At 46.4% G+C, this 19,247-nt stretch overlaps 1 protein-coding gene across 2 annotated transcripts in view; it reads right to left on the bottom strand.

The window, feature by feature from the left end:
• KIF12 (kinesin family member 12) overlaps nucleotides 1-19,247 on the bottom strand; it is a 417,773-nt gene that overhangs the window by 313,588 nt on the left and 84,938 nt on the right. For both annotated transcript variants that reach the window (XM_085649101.1, XM_085649102.1), the window contains exon 2: nucleotides 17,246-17,311. In XM_085649101.1, the coding sequence (XP_085505227.1) occupies nucleotides 17,246-17,311 (66 nt within the window). The remainder of the gene's footprint in view (nucleotides 1-17,245; nucleotides 17,312-19,247) is intronic.

The raw sequence follows: 19,247 nt of genomic DNA, 5'->3' as shown, positions 1-19,247 counted from the left end.
TTGAGAACGATTTTTCCTTTTTGAACTGATCCCTTTTGTTGAATCTCTTAGCCCAGGTAGACCAATTTAAGTTGGTAAGCAGCAGTGATTGGGAACTGGTAGAATTATTAGACAGTCGATTGGAGAAGAAAACAAGGGTTACATTTAACTCACCAATTATTCTAAATTTTATCTTGAATAACAGTGACTTTTTTATCTCTCAAGAGATCAACCTCATTCCCTCCCCTCTTGATAACAAGATTTTGCCAGTCGGGGGGGAAGAGAATTATCTGCCTTTGTTATGTCCTATTGAGGAATGTTCCGTTTCACAGGAAGAGATGGCCTACAACACAAAATTAACATTAATCTCTTGTAAAGCTGGTTCTAGGGTGGTTTCATGCAATGATTATAAATCGGGCTTCATGTCTAAAAGTGATCATGTGTCTCTAAGGGGTTGGCTAGCCGGTTAGCTAAACACTGGAAAAATGGTCACCCCAAATGTGCTTAAATGGGGTGTTTACTAGGGAGTCCCACTCTGTTAAAATGGTATCATTGAATATAGTGGGTTGCTGGAATAATTTGGGGAAAGCTCTGAATTTGGATGTATCAAGTCCAGCAGTAGTTTGCTTGCAAGAAACGTGGGCTTCTGCCGCTTTTGAGGTTGAAAATTTCTATGTACTTAGAAGTCCTGCTAATAAGTCAAAGAAAGGCCATGTTAGTGGTGGTATAGACGCACTATTGTCTACAAATTTTACTTGAACATATCAAGTGTATCAGCACCGGCGGAATGTATTACACTGTATCCTGTCCCCAGAGCAGAATTCAGGGCACAGCTCTGTTTTCCCCTTTATTTTGGTTAATCTTTATATTTCGCCAAGCCAAGAAAATGCTCATTTAGTAAGTGAGTTCTTTCAATATATATCAACATGATTATTTGTAAAGTGGGTATCTTCAAGATCATCTCCTAACAGGATTCAAAATGAAGATTCCGTTGACCCTTCTATATGGTATGGAGACCATAAATATTAAGCAATGGCACTTTATGCATAAGGTGGAGGGTAAGATTCTTCTCACTATTTGCACTTTAAATTCCATGGTCTCGATAGAAGCACTAAGGCTGGAATTAGGGTTGAGGAGCACTTACATAGGAGGTCTAGCCGCCATTGTACCTTGGTAACACTGTATTCTGCATACAAAGGAAAAGTCCCTAAGGAGTCTTATGGCCATGGACCGCCTCCTTCCTACTATAAAGGCTGCTCTGTTTTTAACTAATATTTTATCTGCACTTCAGCACTTTTCCCTGACTAGATCAGACATTCAGAATATGAGCTATCTCCAGGTCAAAATGTGTTTAAACCTTACCATGGCAAAATCATCGTTGGAGAATGATATGGGTATATGTTGTGTGAAACCACGCTTCCAGTGTGTCACTCAATCATGGCAGCTAGTAGTCCCTCAAGTGTATTTGAACTACAACCTGGAACACGGTGGGCGAAGGTGCATAATGCTTTATAGATTGACATTTTACCATTAAAATCTGCGACAGATGCATGGCAGAATGTAGTTTTGGATGAAAGAATTCGCTCTGTACGTTATAATGGTGTCCAGGTTATCAAACAAGTTATATTTGTCTGTCCCATTTTAAGGGTCTGCCAACAGAGAGCTTTAAAACCATTTTTTAACAATATGGAATTACAACTGCTAAAGCTCCCATGGAGAGAATAAATTATCCTGTCAATGAATGAATGTGCAGTAATATGTTTAGATTTTTTTTGCTCATTTTTACATCTGTATTAATTGAATTATTTGATGTACTTTATATATTGTAGATCTCATTGTAAGATCTAAATCTTGAACGCGAGTCCTGATGTCACCAGGACTGTTTCACCACTAATAAAATATCAGGGGGGTTAATTTCGTACTCCCTCATTTAGACTATGGGCTTGGCAGCCACTACAAAACCTCTTTTCAGCTAGAACACACCTCTTCGAAACTGCATCTCTCCTACTACTCTACACGTTCTCCCCTACACACGATTCTTCATTAAGATTGCATACCTACTATACCACACCTTCTCAACTACATGCCATTTCTTCATTAAAGTCCTATATTCACTACACTACACCTTCCCAACCTCATGGCTTTTCTTCAAGATTGCACCTTCACTACATGCCATTTCTTCATCAAGATCACATCTCCACTAGACCACGTCACCTCGATTATACACCATTTTGCCATCAAAATCACATCTGCACGGGTTTACAACCGGTAGTATTTTATAGCAGGAATTAAAACAGGTCCCTATCGGGACCTATATTCATGTCCTTATAACTGTACTGGGAATAACACTTACGAATTCTGAACAGCTAGTTTAATAAATATCAAGGTAATCCATTTCAATGATTTAGTTACTGTTTACATTTCACGTTTGACTGAATCTTGCACTCCATTAGAGTGTGAGAAATTTCCCAGGTAGTGGTGTTTTTGTATTTTTTTGTGTGCAGTCACTACTCTTGTACACTGCATGCTTTAAACTCAGTCACTTCCAGATGTTTATAACAGCCACAATGAGAGTTCTGGAATTAGGGCTGAAGGCAGTGTGAAGGTGTTCTGAGCACATGTTCATCCAATCCTTGGCCTCTCTCCAGAACCCATACTGACAACCATTGACAAAGCCTATAGTCCAAGCTGGTGTTAGGTTCTGTCAGTTGTTATGTTATACATAACACAACAAAGAATGGAGGGTCAGAGGGAACAAATATTTAAAGACCTCCTCATGGTTTACTTCCCCAGACACAACTATATGCAAAACCAGAAAACCAGAGAGGTCTATAAGTCAGTTTGCCTGACCACAGTAACAAGTCTATAAAGTATGTCACCGAGTGCATTAGTCACTGATAACTATAAAAAGGAAAAATAAAACGTGTGTATGCAAGAAAGTAGAAGTAATTGCTGGTTCAAAAGAACAACTGGTCAACATGATCCAAGTTATAGGATAACCATCAAACCGACCAAGTGATCAATCCTATCATGTGGTCGTCCAGACTGCACGTAGGCAGGCCCTTTGATCATCCGGACCGTACGCCTGGCAGTAAAACATTTGACACTGGATCAAATCCACAGCTGGTCTATTAGCCACCAATTTCTTATGGATGGTTCATGGTAATAAGAAAACAGTGCAACATAAACAAAAAGTGTAGTGATGTTAAGATAAGTTGATGTGTCTATACCAACTAATTTTAATAAAGAACAAGACACATCCCCTAATTAAAAAATTAGAACAGCGCAAGCGACAGTGTGAAACAAATAACTGTCGTAAAACGGGCCAATATGTTTCTGCCTATCGGGCTAACAGTCCCTCGGCATTCATCAGGGCCACTGCTCTTAAATTGCTGCTACTGTCACGAAAATGTTGTGAAAATTAAATATATCATCCCTGAACGCAGTTCATGGGATAATCAAAAATAAAGTGAATTAATTAGAAACAATACAACCTGTAGCCACAGTTGTATATTAATTCTCCTTGTCTCGTTTGGTTCTGGAGGACATCTGAAAAACCATAAATCATTTATTTTAGAAAAACTTCCTACAATCTCGTCAATACGTGCGTTCTCTGAATCAAACTTTATAAAAAAAAAATTTATTTTTTTTTTTCCTTATTTCTCACCCAAACTGACAGGGGACTGGACATCACCTCACCTGGACCGTGCTCAGGTATCCGAGGCCCCGCACTGTGGATAAAAGAGTGCAAGCCAGAGATGAAATTTGCTCACTGATTCCATATTTCCACTCCACACTACCAACACATCATCGATGTATCTTTTCCACCATTTTATTGATGAAAAAAAGGGTTTGTGGGAGTAAGAACATGTCGTTGCTCAAAATCATGTATGTACAAATTCGCCAGACTCGGCGCGAAAACACTGCCAATGCTCGTGCCGGAGGTCTGAAGATAAACAGTGTCCTCGAAGCAAAAAAAGTTTTCCTTCATAGCCAAAGTAGCCAAGGCCATTATGAAGGCCACTGGCGTAATAGTGTCCCCAATATTCTCCCCCAGGATGATTGTAACCACTTCAAGAGTTTCCTCCTGGGGGATTGAGGTATACAACGACTCCACATCAAAGGAGACCAATAGGTCTCTTTCGGGGTCGAAGGCAATATCCGGAAGGACTCTCAAGACATCCTTCGTGTCTTGGAGGTAGGTCGGCATTCTCGCTACGATTGGCTTCAAGAAAAAATCCACAAAGGTGGAAAGTGGTTCTAAAACTGAACCTATCCCAGACATGATGGGTGATAACACACATTTTTTATTTAATACTGAGACATAAGATCACTGTGTCTAAAACAAGAGAAAACAAGATGAGGTGTGAGGGTTGGCACTTTGGGGTGCTGGGTTGAGAACTGATGGTCGCTCTATCATTTAACTATTGTGGACAGGAGTGACAGGTATAACAGGGTTATTCGTTGGGCTTCATGGTTAATCTACATATAGGTAGTGTAGGACCTGGGGTCTCCAGGCCCTATGGGGCGGTAACGTGACACGAGCGGTCGGGCCACCAAAGGTCTGTGTGTAAAGCAACCATACAACACGCACCTCACATGGGACGAGGAACACACACAATAAGTGACGCCACACTGGAGGAGTTATGTAAATACTCAAGTTTATCCAAGTAGATCACGTTCGATGCAGTTCATGAGGTAGCAGTACATTTCATAAGCTGATAATACAATTCCTAGCGACGTACATGTCAGTCAGGAGCTATAAATGTTGGTCATACCATAACTGCCATTCATGAAATATCAGTACTGCCTGAGATATAATCACCATTCACGTATATGCACTCGCGCGCTTCACTTTCCTGTAGCACCTTAGGGGGGTGATTATAGCGCTAGGCGGGCTAATCGGTGACAACCTCAGAACGGGGCATCTAGCACAGAGAGCTACTCGTAGTCAAGGACATTTAGCACTTCATTATGGAACATGAATAACAGAGCGCTACTCGTAATCAATAGCACGTAGCACTTCAATATGGAACATGAATAACAGAGCGCTACTCGTAATCAATAGCACGTAGCACTTCAATATGGACCATGAATAATAGAGCGCTACTCGTAATCAATAGCACGTAGCACTTCAATATGGACCATGAATAACAGAGCGCTACTCGTAATCACTAGCACGTAGCACTTCAATATGGCACATGAATAACAGAGCGCTACTCGTAATCAATAGCACGTAGCACTTCAATATGGACCATGAACAACAGAGCGCTACTCGTGAGCAATGACATTCAGCATTTCACTACGGAGCATAGATACCATAGAGCTACTCGTGAGCAATGACATTCAGCATTTCACTACGGAGCATAGATAACATAGCGCTATTCGTGAGTACGGGTGTTGAGCACTTCAGGTCGGAACCGGGCTATCAGAGCGCTGCTCGTACTCCGGGGCAGTCAATGATTCACACGGGGGCTGTCCGCAGGGAGCGCACGGGACTTGCAGTGCGAGTCTCCCAGCTCCGGTGCAGTTCGTAGGGCACCACGCTTCAGTACTGTTCAAGGGTGCACAAGGAAAGGATCCCTCGGCGGGGTCTCTCCGTCGCGATGACAGGGGGGAACTCCCACGGAGAGGGGACCCGGGCTGAGGGTGCGGTGCGGCTCCCAACCAGTAGGGGGCGCACCAGGGGCAATCCCAGCCTCCGGGTTTACCTCGTTCTCGGCGTCAGACGGCATCCGCTCCAGCGACGATGGGGAAACTCGGCCCCAGGCCTCGCGCACTTTCTCACACAGCTGCGACGGGAGCGGCGGGGCCCCGGGCTTCTCACGGGCCTCGCGACTCTGCAGGGCACTTCTTCCGGCCTCCGGGCCGCGGCGGTGAGCGCGCTGGCTTCCACGTCACAGGGGGGTGCTCAAGTTAAGGATGGGGGTTCCGCGCTCAGCGGAGCACGCTGCCGGGGGTCCCAGACCAGGTCAGGGAGCGCAGGGGTCACAGCGCTAATACCTGGTCGATTCCCGGTGGCTCTTCAATCTGCTTTGCATACGGCGTCAGGGGTCAGTCTGGACACGCAGTCTCAGTGCTTGGCATATAAGTTTTAGAGTTCAATCTGGACACGCAGTCTCAGTGCTTGGCATATAAGTTTTAGATTTCAATCTGGACACACAGTCTCAGTGCTTGGCATATAAGTCTCTGTTCTCAGATGTTAGATGAAGTCTTGTTGGCGCAGATGTATCTGGCGCCCTTAAAGGGGTTCTGTTACAGGGGGGTAGGGATGGAGAAGGCGACTAGGTCCTTCCTAGTCAGGCTGGGCAGAGGTTCTCTGGGTCCTCCTACTGCTGGGCAAGATCAGTGGGTTTCACAGGGTCCCTCACTCACTTAAGAGGCAGCACCTAAATCCTGTCACTCTCAGAGGCATAAGTCCCTGGCTAGGCCCTACCGCCTACACTCCTGGTGGATTCTTCCAGCTCTGCTTCACCCCACTGGCCAACTCAACACAAAAAGTTCCCTCCCTCACTTAAGTAGCCCTAGGTCAGGTGACCTCTAGCCAAGGAGGCAAAAGAAAAACCACACCTCCCTTCTAGAAGGTTCCAGCACATTCCAGGAGCTTCCCCACTCTACCTATGGGACAAAAAGGCGGGCTGGAGTCGCAACATTGTTGTGGGGTTCCAGCCAGCTCCTGGCAGCTAGGGTGCTACTATGAAAGACCACTCTGCAGTAGCAGGGGCCTGTGGCAGCCATCTTGGGAGAAGGGAGCACCTGCACCTTAACACTGATTGGCAATGAAAAGGCGCCCGGAGACCTAGTCCAACATAAAAATGAGGGTGGAAAAAAATGAGGCACGATCAAAAATAGACGGGGAGACCACCCTAGGGCTGACAGGTCCAACAGGTAGCTATTTGAGGCCAGCCTTGTTTGCACTCTTTAATCCACAGTGCGGGGCCTCGGATACCTGAGCACGGTCCAGGTGAGGTGAGGTCCAGTCCCCTGTCAGTTTGGGTGAGAAATAAGGACATTTTTTTTTTTCTTTATAAAGTTTGATTCAGAGAACGCACGTATTGACGAGATTGTAGAAAGTTTTTCTAAAATAAATTATTTATGGTTTTTCAGATGTCCTCCAGAACCAAACGAGACAAGGAGGATTAATGTACAACTGTGGCTACAGGTTGTATTGTTTCTAATAAATTCACTTTATTTTTGATTATCACATGAACTGCGTTCAGGGATAATATATTTAATTTTCAAAACATTTTCGTGACAGTAGCAGCAATTTAAGAGCAGTGGCCCTGATGAATGCCGAGGGACTGTTAGCCCGATAGGCAGAAACATGTTGGCCCGTTTTACGACAGTTATTTGTTTCACACTGTCGCTTGCGCTGTTCTAATTTTTTAATTAGGGGATGTGTCTTGTTCTTTATTAAAATTAGTTGGTATAGACACATCACCTTATCTTAACATCACTACACTTTTTGTTTATGTTGCACTGTTTTCTTATTACCATGAACCATCCATAAGAAATTGGTGGCTAATATACCAGCTGTGGATTTGATCCAGTGTCAAAAGTTTTACTGCCAGGCGTACGGTCCTGATGATCAAAGGGCCTGCCTACGTGCAGTCTGGACAACCACATGATAGGATTGATCACTTGGTCGGTTTGATGGTTATCCTATAACTTGGATCATGTTGACCAGTTGTTCTTTTGAACCAGCAATTACTTCTACTTTCTTGCATACACGCGTTTTATTTTTCCTTTTTATAGTTATCAGTGACTAATGCACTCGGTGACATACTTTATAGACTTGTTACTGTGGTCAGGCAAACTGACTTATAGACCTCTCTGGTTTTCTGGTTTTGCATATAGTTGTTATGTTATTACATCTGGATGGAATAAAAGAAAGTTGGGAAAGACACCAAAATACCGATCGGGTGGCACACTATGGGAACCGAAGAGACAGAGGAGGCGGTGTAGTTGGACACGGAGGTTGGGGCGCTCAGGGTGGAGACCCTACCGGACTGCGTGGCATTCCTGCCTGCCCACTTGGCAGCGGCTGAGAATTCGTGGAGGTGGAGCCGCCTGGGAGGTGCGCCCAAGGGGCAGGGAGTGCGGATGACCTCCCTTCCCGATCTGACTGATGGGGGAGCGACACCAACAGGCATAAGCGACAACAGCGGAGGGCAATCTGGCAGGCAATGGAGCATAGAGCGGACAAGAGGCGTGGAGGACAGCTGACCCATCAACGCCATCAAGCGGCGCAATGTAGTCTGGCCGGCCCCCACTGCCCAAGTCTCTCTCCCAAATTACTTCCTTTCCTCCATTCACAAACTTCCCTACACCGGCTATGGAGCCTTCATGCCCTTCAGTGCCGAGCTACCCCCTTTCCCACAGCTGGATTTCAGCACGAGCTCAAGAACATCCCTGCATCCAGCATGCCGCCTCCGCCTACCACCACCCGGCCTTCTACCCTTAAGGCCATCGCCAACTCAGGGATTCCTCCAGGCCCAAGATCACAGCCTATGAGTGCACCCTGAAGGCCTGGCTGAATGAGCACCGCAAGAACCCCAGCAATGGTGAGAAGATCATGCTCTGTAAATATGTAATATATAAATTGTCCAACCCTAATCGCTTCAACTCTTTTTAAAATGTAATCTTGAGTGAATTTACAACTTGTATATATGTAACCCTAACCACTTATATCTGTAGTAGACTTATGTACTTACTACCATTCTTATGTGATTTTAGAGTTTATCTGTTTGTATCTGTTATGTTATTCATGTACTTTGAACTCCTTATGTAATGTAACTGGTTCAACTGTAAAGTGCGCTGACAGCTGCGGGTAAAGTTGGCGCTATATAAAAATGCAAAAATAAATAATAGATAAGGGGCATATGTATCAAGCCCTTTTCCCATTCGCAAATGGGCCGATTCTCAGAATCGGCCCGTTTGCGAACGGGAAAAGGCTTTTTGGGATGTATCATCCCAAAAGGGCATCGCAAATTAGAGAATCGCAAAATTTGCGATTCTCTATTTTGCGATTGCATTTAAGGAATCGCAAATTTGCGATTCCTTAAATGCAATGTATGAAGCCTAGAAAAAGTGCAATTTGGCCGTAAGGAATCGCAAATTACCACCAACTTCAAGTTGGTGGTAAATTGCGATTTCTTTGAAAAAATACAATTTTTGGCATTTTTCAAAGTGCCATGTGACGCACAGACATGCCCTTAGGGCATGTTTGTGCGCCACATTTATACACATACATATTTCAGGGGTGCAACAGGGTGTCCTTTTCACACCCTGGCACCCTTGAAATTGCATTCTCATTTTGCGATTCTCAAATTGCGAATCGCAAAATGAGAATGTCTTCCCATTCATTCCTATGGGCCTCCTAGCCCATAGGAATGAATGGGGCGGTATTCTTTAATTGCGATTAGCAATTTGCTAATCGCAATTAAGGAATGCAAAGGAATCGCAAAACATTTGCGAATTTTTTATTACATCCCGTTTTGCGATTCTCAAATAGCGATTCCTTAAAAATCGCTATTTGAGAATCGCAAAAACGGAATTTGATACATATGCCCCTAAATCATAGAAATTTAGTTTACGGTTTTAAGCCATGCCTATAACTACATAGGCCACGCCCCTTTTAGAGACTTCCCTCACCTTTTCCCTGATTAGACCACACCTCATCCACTATAGAGCATTTTCTCTGTCAGACCTAAACTCCATTAGTCATGCCTCTTTCACAAACCATTTCTAAAATGTAGATCACATACTCACTAGATACATCTATACCGTTAGACACCATCCCTTCCACCAGTCCACATCACCACTTAGTTTCTTTCCCAACCGCGTAGCACCTCTTGTGCTAGACCACAATTCCAGTTGGAGGCATCTCACCACTAGGAACTAGAGCGCACCTCCACTAAAGCACGTCTCTGCCACATGGTGTCTGTTGTGCTGTGCGGGACACGTTCTAGTGTCTCAGCAAACACTTGTGTAATGTTGTAGCTGGGCCGGGCACTAGGACAGGCACCAGGGATCTGAAAGTGGGAGGGGAATGGAAAACGGAACGGGAGGAGTCAGGGGTCAGATAGAAGCAGGAAATGGAAGAGTGAGGACGCTGTGCAAATAAAGCTCCCACTGAATACCTAATTAGTGTTGTCTGTGTGCTGATTGCGATGCTACAGCTGGTGACGAAGGTGGTCGTGAACCATTGCTGCTCTTTCCTGGTGCAGTAGTATCCTGTGGAGCGCTCCGCTAATTTGGAGCTGTACCGTGCTGCGACCTGGGGAGTCCACTCCGGTCGCGTCGTGCCCCTGCTGTGGCTGCCGTCCTGCCGTACGCTCCGTTGACTAGAAGCTGTGGATGTGTGCCGTGACCTGGGAGCCCACCCCGGTCGCGTGTGTATCCTGCTGTGTCTGTTGTGGCCGCGACCCGGGAGCCCACCCCGATCGTGTGGGATCCGGGCTGCGTAGTGCCCGACGTGCTGTTCTTCCCGAGAGTGCCGGCGGAGCTACGTGGAGAAGAGTCCTGGGCCCGGTGACTGATTTTCTACAAGCGCCGGTAAATTTCAATGCCTGCCTGCTTACGCACTGCAGTACCGGTGCGTTTGAATGCCCGCCTGCTCCCGTGTTGTGGAGCCTTTGCTTCTGGCTGTACTCTCGCGAGGAGCGAGATCTCACCGGCGGCCATCTTGGAATCAGGCACCTCAGCCAATCCCCTTCGAGGATTGCCCGGCGGCCATATATAAGTCAGGCACGTACCGAAAAAGCATTTAAGGACCCCTACAAATGCTTTGTGAGAAAGTGGTTCTGTATATACTGTTCCTTAATAGGTACAGGGTGTACAGAGTCCACAGTCCCCAAGGGTTTGACAGAGGCCAAAGTTAGATATAACCTTACTCTCTAAAGTGGTAGCTTGGTCGAGCAGTAAGGCAGTATCAGAGGACAGTGTAAAGTATTTGTTGTACACACTCAGTCAGCAAATGGTCTCACACACTCAATAACTGAACTCTAGGCCAATGGGTTATATATAAAAAATATATGCTTGTTTTATTTTAGAACCAACAATTGGATTTAAAATATACTTTCTCAGAACGAGATGCTTTATATAAATACTTTTGCAATATGCAATTGACTTTTGTAAACAGTTACAAGTGGTTGCAATAGGCAACTCTATTTTAAACACAACAATGCATTGAGCTCAATGGAAATTTCAAGTTACTTGCAACAGATTACTTTTAGGATTACTTTTGAAATTCCAGGACTGGATCCTAGATTCAGTCCAGGGTCAGTACTTAGAATCAAGTGATGAAAGTCAACTTAATTACTGTGATGATTTTTAAACAATATTAAGCTATTTTAAAAGTTGACACTTAGAAAATATTTTTTTTAAAAACAGTCAATGATTCCCTATGGAAGAAAATTCAAGTTGCAGGTACAGTATGTTCTCGTTACTTTTGTAATCCAGTACTGGGTGCCTAGACTCAGTACTGGGACCTTTATCCAAAACAGGTAAGTAATTACGTTTTCAGATATTATACGATTTTTAAAGAATATTTAAAGATTGCAGAAATTGACACAGAAGAAATTTCACAGAAAAACAGTCAATGATTTCCTATGGGAGAAAATTGGGTTACTGGTAATTACCGTTGTAAGTATTTTTCAGAGTCGGTGCTGGGCACCACGATCCAGCACTGGGAGCTCACCTAAGAGCAGGTGAGTATTTTCGTTTTCGTTACTCGGCTGATTTTTGGTGAATATTTTAAGATTTGAAGAGTCCACACTTAGAAGAAATTTCAGGAAAAAGCCAGTCAATGTTACCCTATGAAGAAAATAGAGTTATCGGTTTAAAGGTAAGTACTCGACTGGCAGAGTTTAGGTTCTGGGCATAGACTCAGGGGTCCCCCAGGGTCAGGTAGGTACAGTTGGTTTACCCTCAGAGACTCTAGGGCGGCCGGGTGCAGAGAGAGTTAGGCCCAATGTTATCCTAGGAGGGATAGGGGGGCCTTGGTTGGTGGCTGCTGACTAGCAAGCTACGCGGCTGTGGGAGCTGGGCTCCTGGTCACTTACTCGGGGCAAGTGGGGAAGTAGGTAGGTGTAGAGGTTGCACTGCCAGGGTCACTCGGGCGGCTGGGTGCAGGGTGTTTTTGATCCTTCGGGCGCTCAATTGATTTCAATGGGAAATCTCCGGTTTAGAAAAAGACTGCAAGCTCGGGGATGAGGATTCTCAGGTGCCACCACCACTTCGAGAGGTAAGTTGGGTAGTTGGAGGATAGGTAGGTACCCCGGGATTGGGCACAGGGGGCCGCAGGGCGCCGTGTGCAGGGGTGCCTTTTGGTGTCGGGAAATCTTACCCTCTGTTGATCGCGGTGGGGGGGCACCTTGTTCTGAGGCTGCAGGCTTCTTCAGGAGTGTCGAGGGAGGTCCTTGGGTGCCGGACTCGGGGTCACAGTCGCCGCGGGGTCGTCCTCGTGGTCTTTGTTCACTCCGGCACTGGCAAGGCCTGGCTGGTGCAGAGTGTGCTGGGTTCGCGGTTCTGGGCTGCTGCCAGGGATTAGAGGTAGGTTTTGAGTAGAGCCTCTACTCATGGGAGTCCCAGGGGCTTAGAGCCAAAAGGTAGCCAGGTCCTCCGGGGTTTGTGAGGTTGCTGGCCACAAGAGATGCCGGGTTGGTGCAGGAGCAGGTTTGAGGGTCGACAGGCCGGTAGGGCTGGGGCCAAAGCAGTTGATGTCTTCCTCTTCTTAGCAGCTGCAGGGCAGGTCTTCTTTCTTCTTGCTCTTCTTTGTATTTTGGAATCTGGAATCTGGGGAAGGAAGGTTCAGAGTGCCCCTAAATACTAGATTTAGGGGCGTTACAGGTAGGTGAAAGCCAGGGACCAATGGGTCCCTGTCCTGGGGTGGGTACACCCCCTATCCTGCCTCTCTCCTGTGGGAGGGGGGCAGTAGCCTAGTCCTGATAGGGTAGGGCTTCCCATCTTCAAAATGGCGAGAGCCCGGAGATGTGCTTGACCTCGCCTCCCCCACCTGAGGGGTGGGGTTGGCAGGCTGGCACATCCCCTGTGCTTATTTGGGGTTTCCAGGCCAAAGGTTCCCGCCAGAGTGGGGGGTTGCCGTGGCCTGGGGAAGCTCACAGAGGCTGCAAATTAAATTCTATCGCTGTGGATATGACTTCCCTCACACGGAGCCTTGCCCTGTATTAGGCCAAAGATGTAGGAAGTGTGGCCGGGACAATCATTTTGAAAACGTCTGCAGAGCACCTCGCAAAGACTCTCACAGAGATACTTACAGACAATCCAGACAATCCACCGTTTGCCATCATGCCAAGGCAGTGCGAGACCGCAGAGATTCTTCTACTGGTTCTTCAAGGTCCAGTCGTCAGTCTCATGGCACATACAACTCACGTCGATCACACTCTCGTGAGTCGAGGTCGCTGTCACCTGTACCTTAAGACAGTGATGAATATGTCTGTATGGTCGCGGATTCTGACCAACTGAAGAAATACCCGCGACAACATCTTCAAATGGACACCCACATGGCCAAGTTCGGACTGGATAGTGGGGCATCTCTCAACTATATTTCCGTGGCAGAATACAATCAAATGGGCCCACAACCACGCCTGCATAAAACTGCTGTGCGGGTCTACACATGGATGTCAAAGGAACCTCTTCCGTGTTTAGGACAATTTCAGACTAATCTCACATACAAGGACAGGACTATTTCCGCCCGCATTCATGTCATTGACGGTCCTGAAGCAGATTGTCTCCTCAGTTTGCCCACGGCGGAACGACTGCGACTAGTAGAAATATTATATCGAGTTGATGATGAACCTGATAGAGTTCACAAATTTCCAAAATTATTTAATGGACTTGGAAAAATGGCTCATTGTCAAGTTCGACTGCACATAAATGAACGGGTGACACGCATAGCACAACATCACAGGAAAATTCCATTTCACCTTCAACAGTCCGTGGAAGAGAAGTTGCAGGATCTTCTCAGGGCTGACATCATTGAGAGAACATCAGGACCCACTTCCTGGGTCTCTCCAGTGGTCGTAGTACCGAAAAAGGGCTCGCCTGGCAAACTGCGTCCCTGTGTGGATATGAGAGCACCCAACACCGCCATTGAAAGAGAGAGACACCCGGGACCTCACATCAGCGACATGATTGCGTCACTCAATGGGGCGCAAATATTCTCCAAACTAGACCTCAACAAAGGTTATCACCAGTTGGAACTTCATGAAAAATCGAGATACATCACCACGTTCGACTCACCAAGGCCTGTTAAGATGCAAAAGGCTCAGCTTTGGGGTCTCATTGGCTGCTGAGATCTTTCAAGAGGCCATCAGGAAAGTAATACATCATATCCCCAACGCTTTAAACTACAGTGATGATATTCTCGTGTATGGAGCAACAAGAAGAACACGACAAGGCGCTAGACTGAGTTTGTCATGCCCTAATGGATGCCAACCTCACATTAAATAAAGACAAGTGTGAATTTCACAAATCTACGTTAAAGTTCTTTGGACACATTTTTTCAGGTGCAGGTATGAGACCATATCCGGAAAAGATCGCAGCCTTAAACGATACTCCCAGACCAAGAGACGCTGGGGATGTGCGCTTGTTTCTAGGAATGTCAAGCTACTGTGCACGTTATATCAATTACGCCACCATCAGTTATCCGCTGAGAAAGCTGACCAAACAGGGTCACCCATTCCAATGGACCACAAGATGTGATCGAGCCTTCCATGCGATCAAAGCTTCCGTGGAATCAGCGAACAACCTCACTTATTTCAATCCTCGGCGAAAAAATGAAATCACTGTGGATGCGAGTCCTGTGGGACCTGGAACCATATTAGCTCAATATGACAGGGAGGGTGATCAACGAAACATCGTAGCCTATGCAATTCGGAGTCTCACGGACACAGAGAAAGCGTACTCTCAGCCCGAAAAGGAAAGCTTGGCGGTGGTATGGGCCTGCGAACATTTCCACATCTTCATTTATGGAAAACATTTCACGCTTATAACGGACCACCAGACCCTGTTAACTATTTTTGGAAATCCCCGAGCCAAAAATGCTACCCAGAATAGAGCGGTGGGGCATCCGCCTTCAAGAGTATACATATACTATCGTTCACAAACCTGGAAAGCGGCAAATCCAGCTGACTATATGTCGAGGCATCCTAAAGCAACGTCCAGATCAAATGTATCACTAGCGGAGGAGTACATTCACTTTGTAGTGGCCCAAGCCAAATCAACAGAAGTCCCTCTGGAGGCCATCCTGGACGCCACCAATGAGGATATCACCTTACAAAATGTGAAGCAGCACATCCAGCCAAACAGCTGGAGACACCTAGATGAATCCGGACAAAATGAATAGGTTGACAGTCAGGAACTGTCCTCCTTTAGACATGTGAAGGATGAACTGTCCATCACATTCAATGGTCTTCTACTACGAGACAAACAGATCATCATTGCGAAACAACTGCGCCAGGGAGTCATCAACTTAGCACATTAAGGGCACAGAGTTATCGTAGCCACGAAGAGAGCATTGCAGGAGCGAGTCTGATTCCTTGCACTTGATCAGATGGTTGAACTCACCCTGAAAGACTGCCCGCAGTGTCAGCTAGTAAGTCGAAAGGATCCACCTGCACCTCTACAAATGTCAGAATGCCAGATGGCGTGTGGCAACATGTTGCGATAGATTTCTTTGGCCCATTGCAATCTGGCAAGTATATCCTGGTCATCATGGACGAGTACTCACGTTTCCCCATTGCACATCTCATAGCGTCAACCAAAGCTGCCACCACTATACCTGTGTTGGATGAGGTCTTTGCAGCATGGGGCATACCGAAAGTAGTGAAAACAGACAATGGCCCACCGTTCAGTGGGCAAGACTTTGCTACTTTTGCCAACCACTTGAATTTCAGGCACAGGAAGTTCACCACCCTGTGGCCACAGGCCAATGGAATGGTAGAAAGATTTATGGCCACTCTAAAGAAAACCATCCAGCAAGCAGAACTTTCAAAGTGTGATGTTCAAGTGGCTTTAAATGAGGTGTTACGAGCCTATCGAACCACACCCCATACCACTACAGGTAAATGTCCTGCAACCTTAATGTTGGGTCACACAGTGCGTATTAGAATACCGGCCTGGGAAGACATTGCTAGTGGTATTCATCAAGACTCTGATCACGAAGAATTAGTAGCATGAGACAGACTGAAAAAAGAGAAGATGAAAGAATACGCCGACAGTCGGAGAAAAGCTGCTCAGTCATCCATCCAGGAAGGAGACTGGGTGCTGGTACGGCAAGAACAACAGAGAAAAGCAGACTGTCTATATCATCCTTGCCCGCTGTTAGTAACAAAACAAAAAGGGACCATTATCACGGCCGCGTCAGAAGACAAGAGGATCACTAGGAAAGTGGCCCACTTCCAGGAATGCAGGCCCACTGTCGGAGAAGCACTGACCGTGCCTAACAATGCTTTGACAGGGAACACACCTGAGTTAGCAAGTGATCATCGAACTTCCACTTCTCCTGGTGAAAATGAACAGGTGACTCAGGATGTAGCTCACCGGCCGCAGCGAACTCATCGAAGACCCGTTCCCCTCATTGAGGAACTGTAACTATGTTGTTTTCTTTTATTGTTTACTCTGACATGCATGGACACCTCTGAAATGTTTCAAGTTCTTTAAGAAGGGGGAGATGTAATTTTGTAGCTGGGCCGGGCACTAGGACCGGCACCAGGGATCTGAAAGTAGGAGGGGAATGGAAAACGGAACGGGAGGAGTCAGGGGTCAGATAGAAGAAGGGAATGGAAGAGTGAGGACCCTGTCCAAATAAAGCTCCCACTGAATACCTAATTAGTGTCGTCTGTGCGCTGATTGCGACACAACAACTTGTTTGCCAGCTACTCTTTCGAAGGCTGGACACACTTGCAACCCACACCCATCCGCCACAGGTGTCCCTCATAAGTGACGTGAGCCTGCAAATAAAAGGGCCTAAGTGCACGTGCTCGTCGCCAGTTAACCAGTATATCCACTGCATCTGTGTTCATCATTTAGTAGTATGTGGGCCTAGGGCCCACAACTCTACAGTGTCTTCACCGGACACCATGAATATTAGTGATTCAGATCACTTCCCCAGAATGCAGTGATGCGAGTTACAAAGCAGGGCCAGGTGGAATTCCCAACCCTGTGCAGTTCATCTCCGAGACTGTGATGCCCTCCGCCAGCGCTTCTTGAGTGACGAGGCAGTAAAATGTCAACCACTCACCTCACAGCCACAGAAAAGTTGTTTTGTTTAATGTCTTCCTGGTCTGCAAACTCCTCTGCTGCGCTCCTGAAAAGAGGAGAGATGAGAAAGAGTGAGCAAAGTTTGGAAAATGAACACATATTCAAATAGAAATCATGTTCTACCGAACACCTATCAACCACTTCTCGTTCTAGAACAGCAGTTTGCACGGTAACGCTTGTAGTGAATGCTAAAATAGTATAAACATCACTGAAGGTGTCACGCACGACAAGCGTAACAACAGCTAGCAGCATTTTGCTACATGCACATTGTATTCATCCCCGCCATGCACAGAGCTGTAACCACCAGGAGTTCGAAGACACACACAACACTTTAACTACAGTGGTGGGCCAGGACAGTGGCTAGTTGCCCCACATAAGGGGCGAGTGACTGATGTCTTGACTGACAGTCCTGAATTTTACTTTTACTTCGGTATTTGTTTTCCTGCGTTTATGAAGGGTACATACAAGAGACAGAATAAGTCTTTCTGGGGATAATTTATGATCTCTATGATTTAACCTACTATTTCGTGAGCCGTCTCAGATGACGCATATTTGCTAAAGGCATACCTCTTGCGTCAGTTCTGGTGCAAGTATTCTCGGAGCCAGAGGCAAAAAGAAATGTTACTTTCTGAAAGCTTCCATTATATGTGGCACTATGCCGTTTTTATGACATTTGTTACAAAATGGTGCCTTGTCGTGGCCATTTAGGGAGGTGACGCTAACCTGCTCCCAACAATGACTTGCTGGTAGCACCCGCCTTTGTTTGCAGTGTGAACTACATGAATAGTTCTTTTGCTGGCATGGTTGTAAGAAGCTGATGTTTTATAGCGCAACATCGACTGCCTTGCTTTAGCATCTGCTGGTTGTGAGGTTTCCGAAGGTGAAGTTGCCAATGGGGGCTGAATGTATACCCCCTGGCAGCTTCGGGCACATGGTATCGCCCAGGGCGGAGCGCATATAGGCAGGGCGCCTGCTTTAGAACGCGGCGTTTTCAAACGCCACGTTCTAATTAATGGCAGTTGGGGGTCCAGGAGGCAGGTAGGCAGGAGGCGCGCTCGCTTCTGTGCCTCTCTTTTTGATTTATAGGGCTCTGGGAGGCTGTTTATCAGCATTTTGAGATGGCTGAAGCACCTGAGAAAGTCAGGGAGGTGCTTAGAGTATTATGCCAAGCAGGGAGGGAGGATTTATTGGCCCCTGGTGTGTTGAATCAGGCTTGGACTGGGTTAACCCTCAAGAAGAGGGCTTCCTCTGAGGGTATGCCTGCTGCAGTTATTGCCTGCACATTATCAGACAGCTCCCCTGAAGTGGTTCCTGAAGAAAATATAAAATCTTTGAATAAATTATCTAGGGAGGCTCCCCTGCTTACCTCTTTTCAGCATTCAGCTCCTACTGTTGTGGTGAAAGGCAGAGGGAGGGCTCGCACACGCTCAGTGAGGGGTAGAGGGGCTAGGAAACCTGCTTTACTTAACCACTTCCATGCTCATGACGGCTCCCGGCCGTCATGAGTCACGGTAGTCGTGTGCTCATGACGGCCGGGAGCCGATCGACCGTTGCCGCTCCGCCCACGCGCGGCTAATTCCCCACCTGTGCGGGCGAAATAATTAGTGGGCGGAGTTCGGACGGCTCCCGACCGTCATGAGCACACGCCCACCGTGATTTATGACGGCCGGGAGCCGTCCTGAGTACCTGGGCGCCACGCCCAGCCCCCCCTCGCACCGCGTCAGAATTTGCCGTGCGTGTAAGGGGTTAAAGGGATATATATCCAAGGTTTCTGATGTTGTTGCCACTGTTAATAATGTAGCGTTGGCGCCATCCAGCGGCGAAGTGCAGTTTTGTGATTCTGGCAATGTGGTGAAGAAATTTTCTGGAAAATCGTCTGTAAAACGCGATATTCCTATTTTTAATACGAAAATGTTATAGTCAACAGTTGAGAATTCTGTTTCTGGTGACCGGTCTCTTTCTCCTGTTATGTTTTCAGATAC

The sequence above is a fragment of the Triturus cristatus genome, chromosome 3_2 (genome assembly GCF_964204655.1).
Source record: "Triturus cristatus chromosome 3_2, aTriCri1.1, whole genome shotgun sequence".
Classification (NCBI taxonomy): Eukaryota; Metazoa; Chordata; class Amphibia; order Caudata; family Salamandridae; genus Triturus; species Triturus cristatus.
Note: the sequence above shows the minus strand (reverse complement) of the source record. Positions and strands in the feature narration are given on the sequence as shown.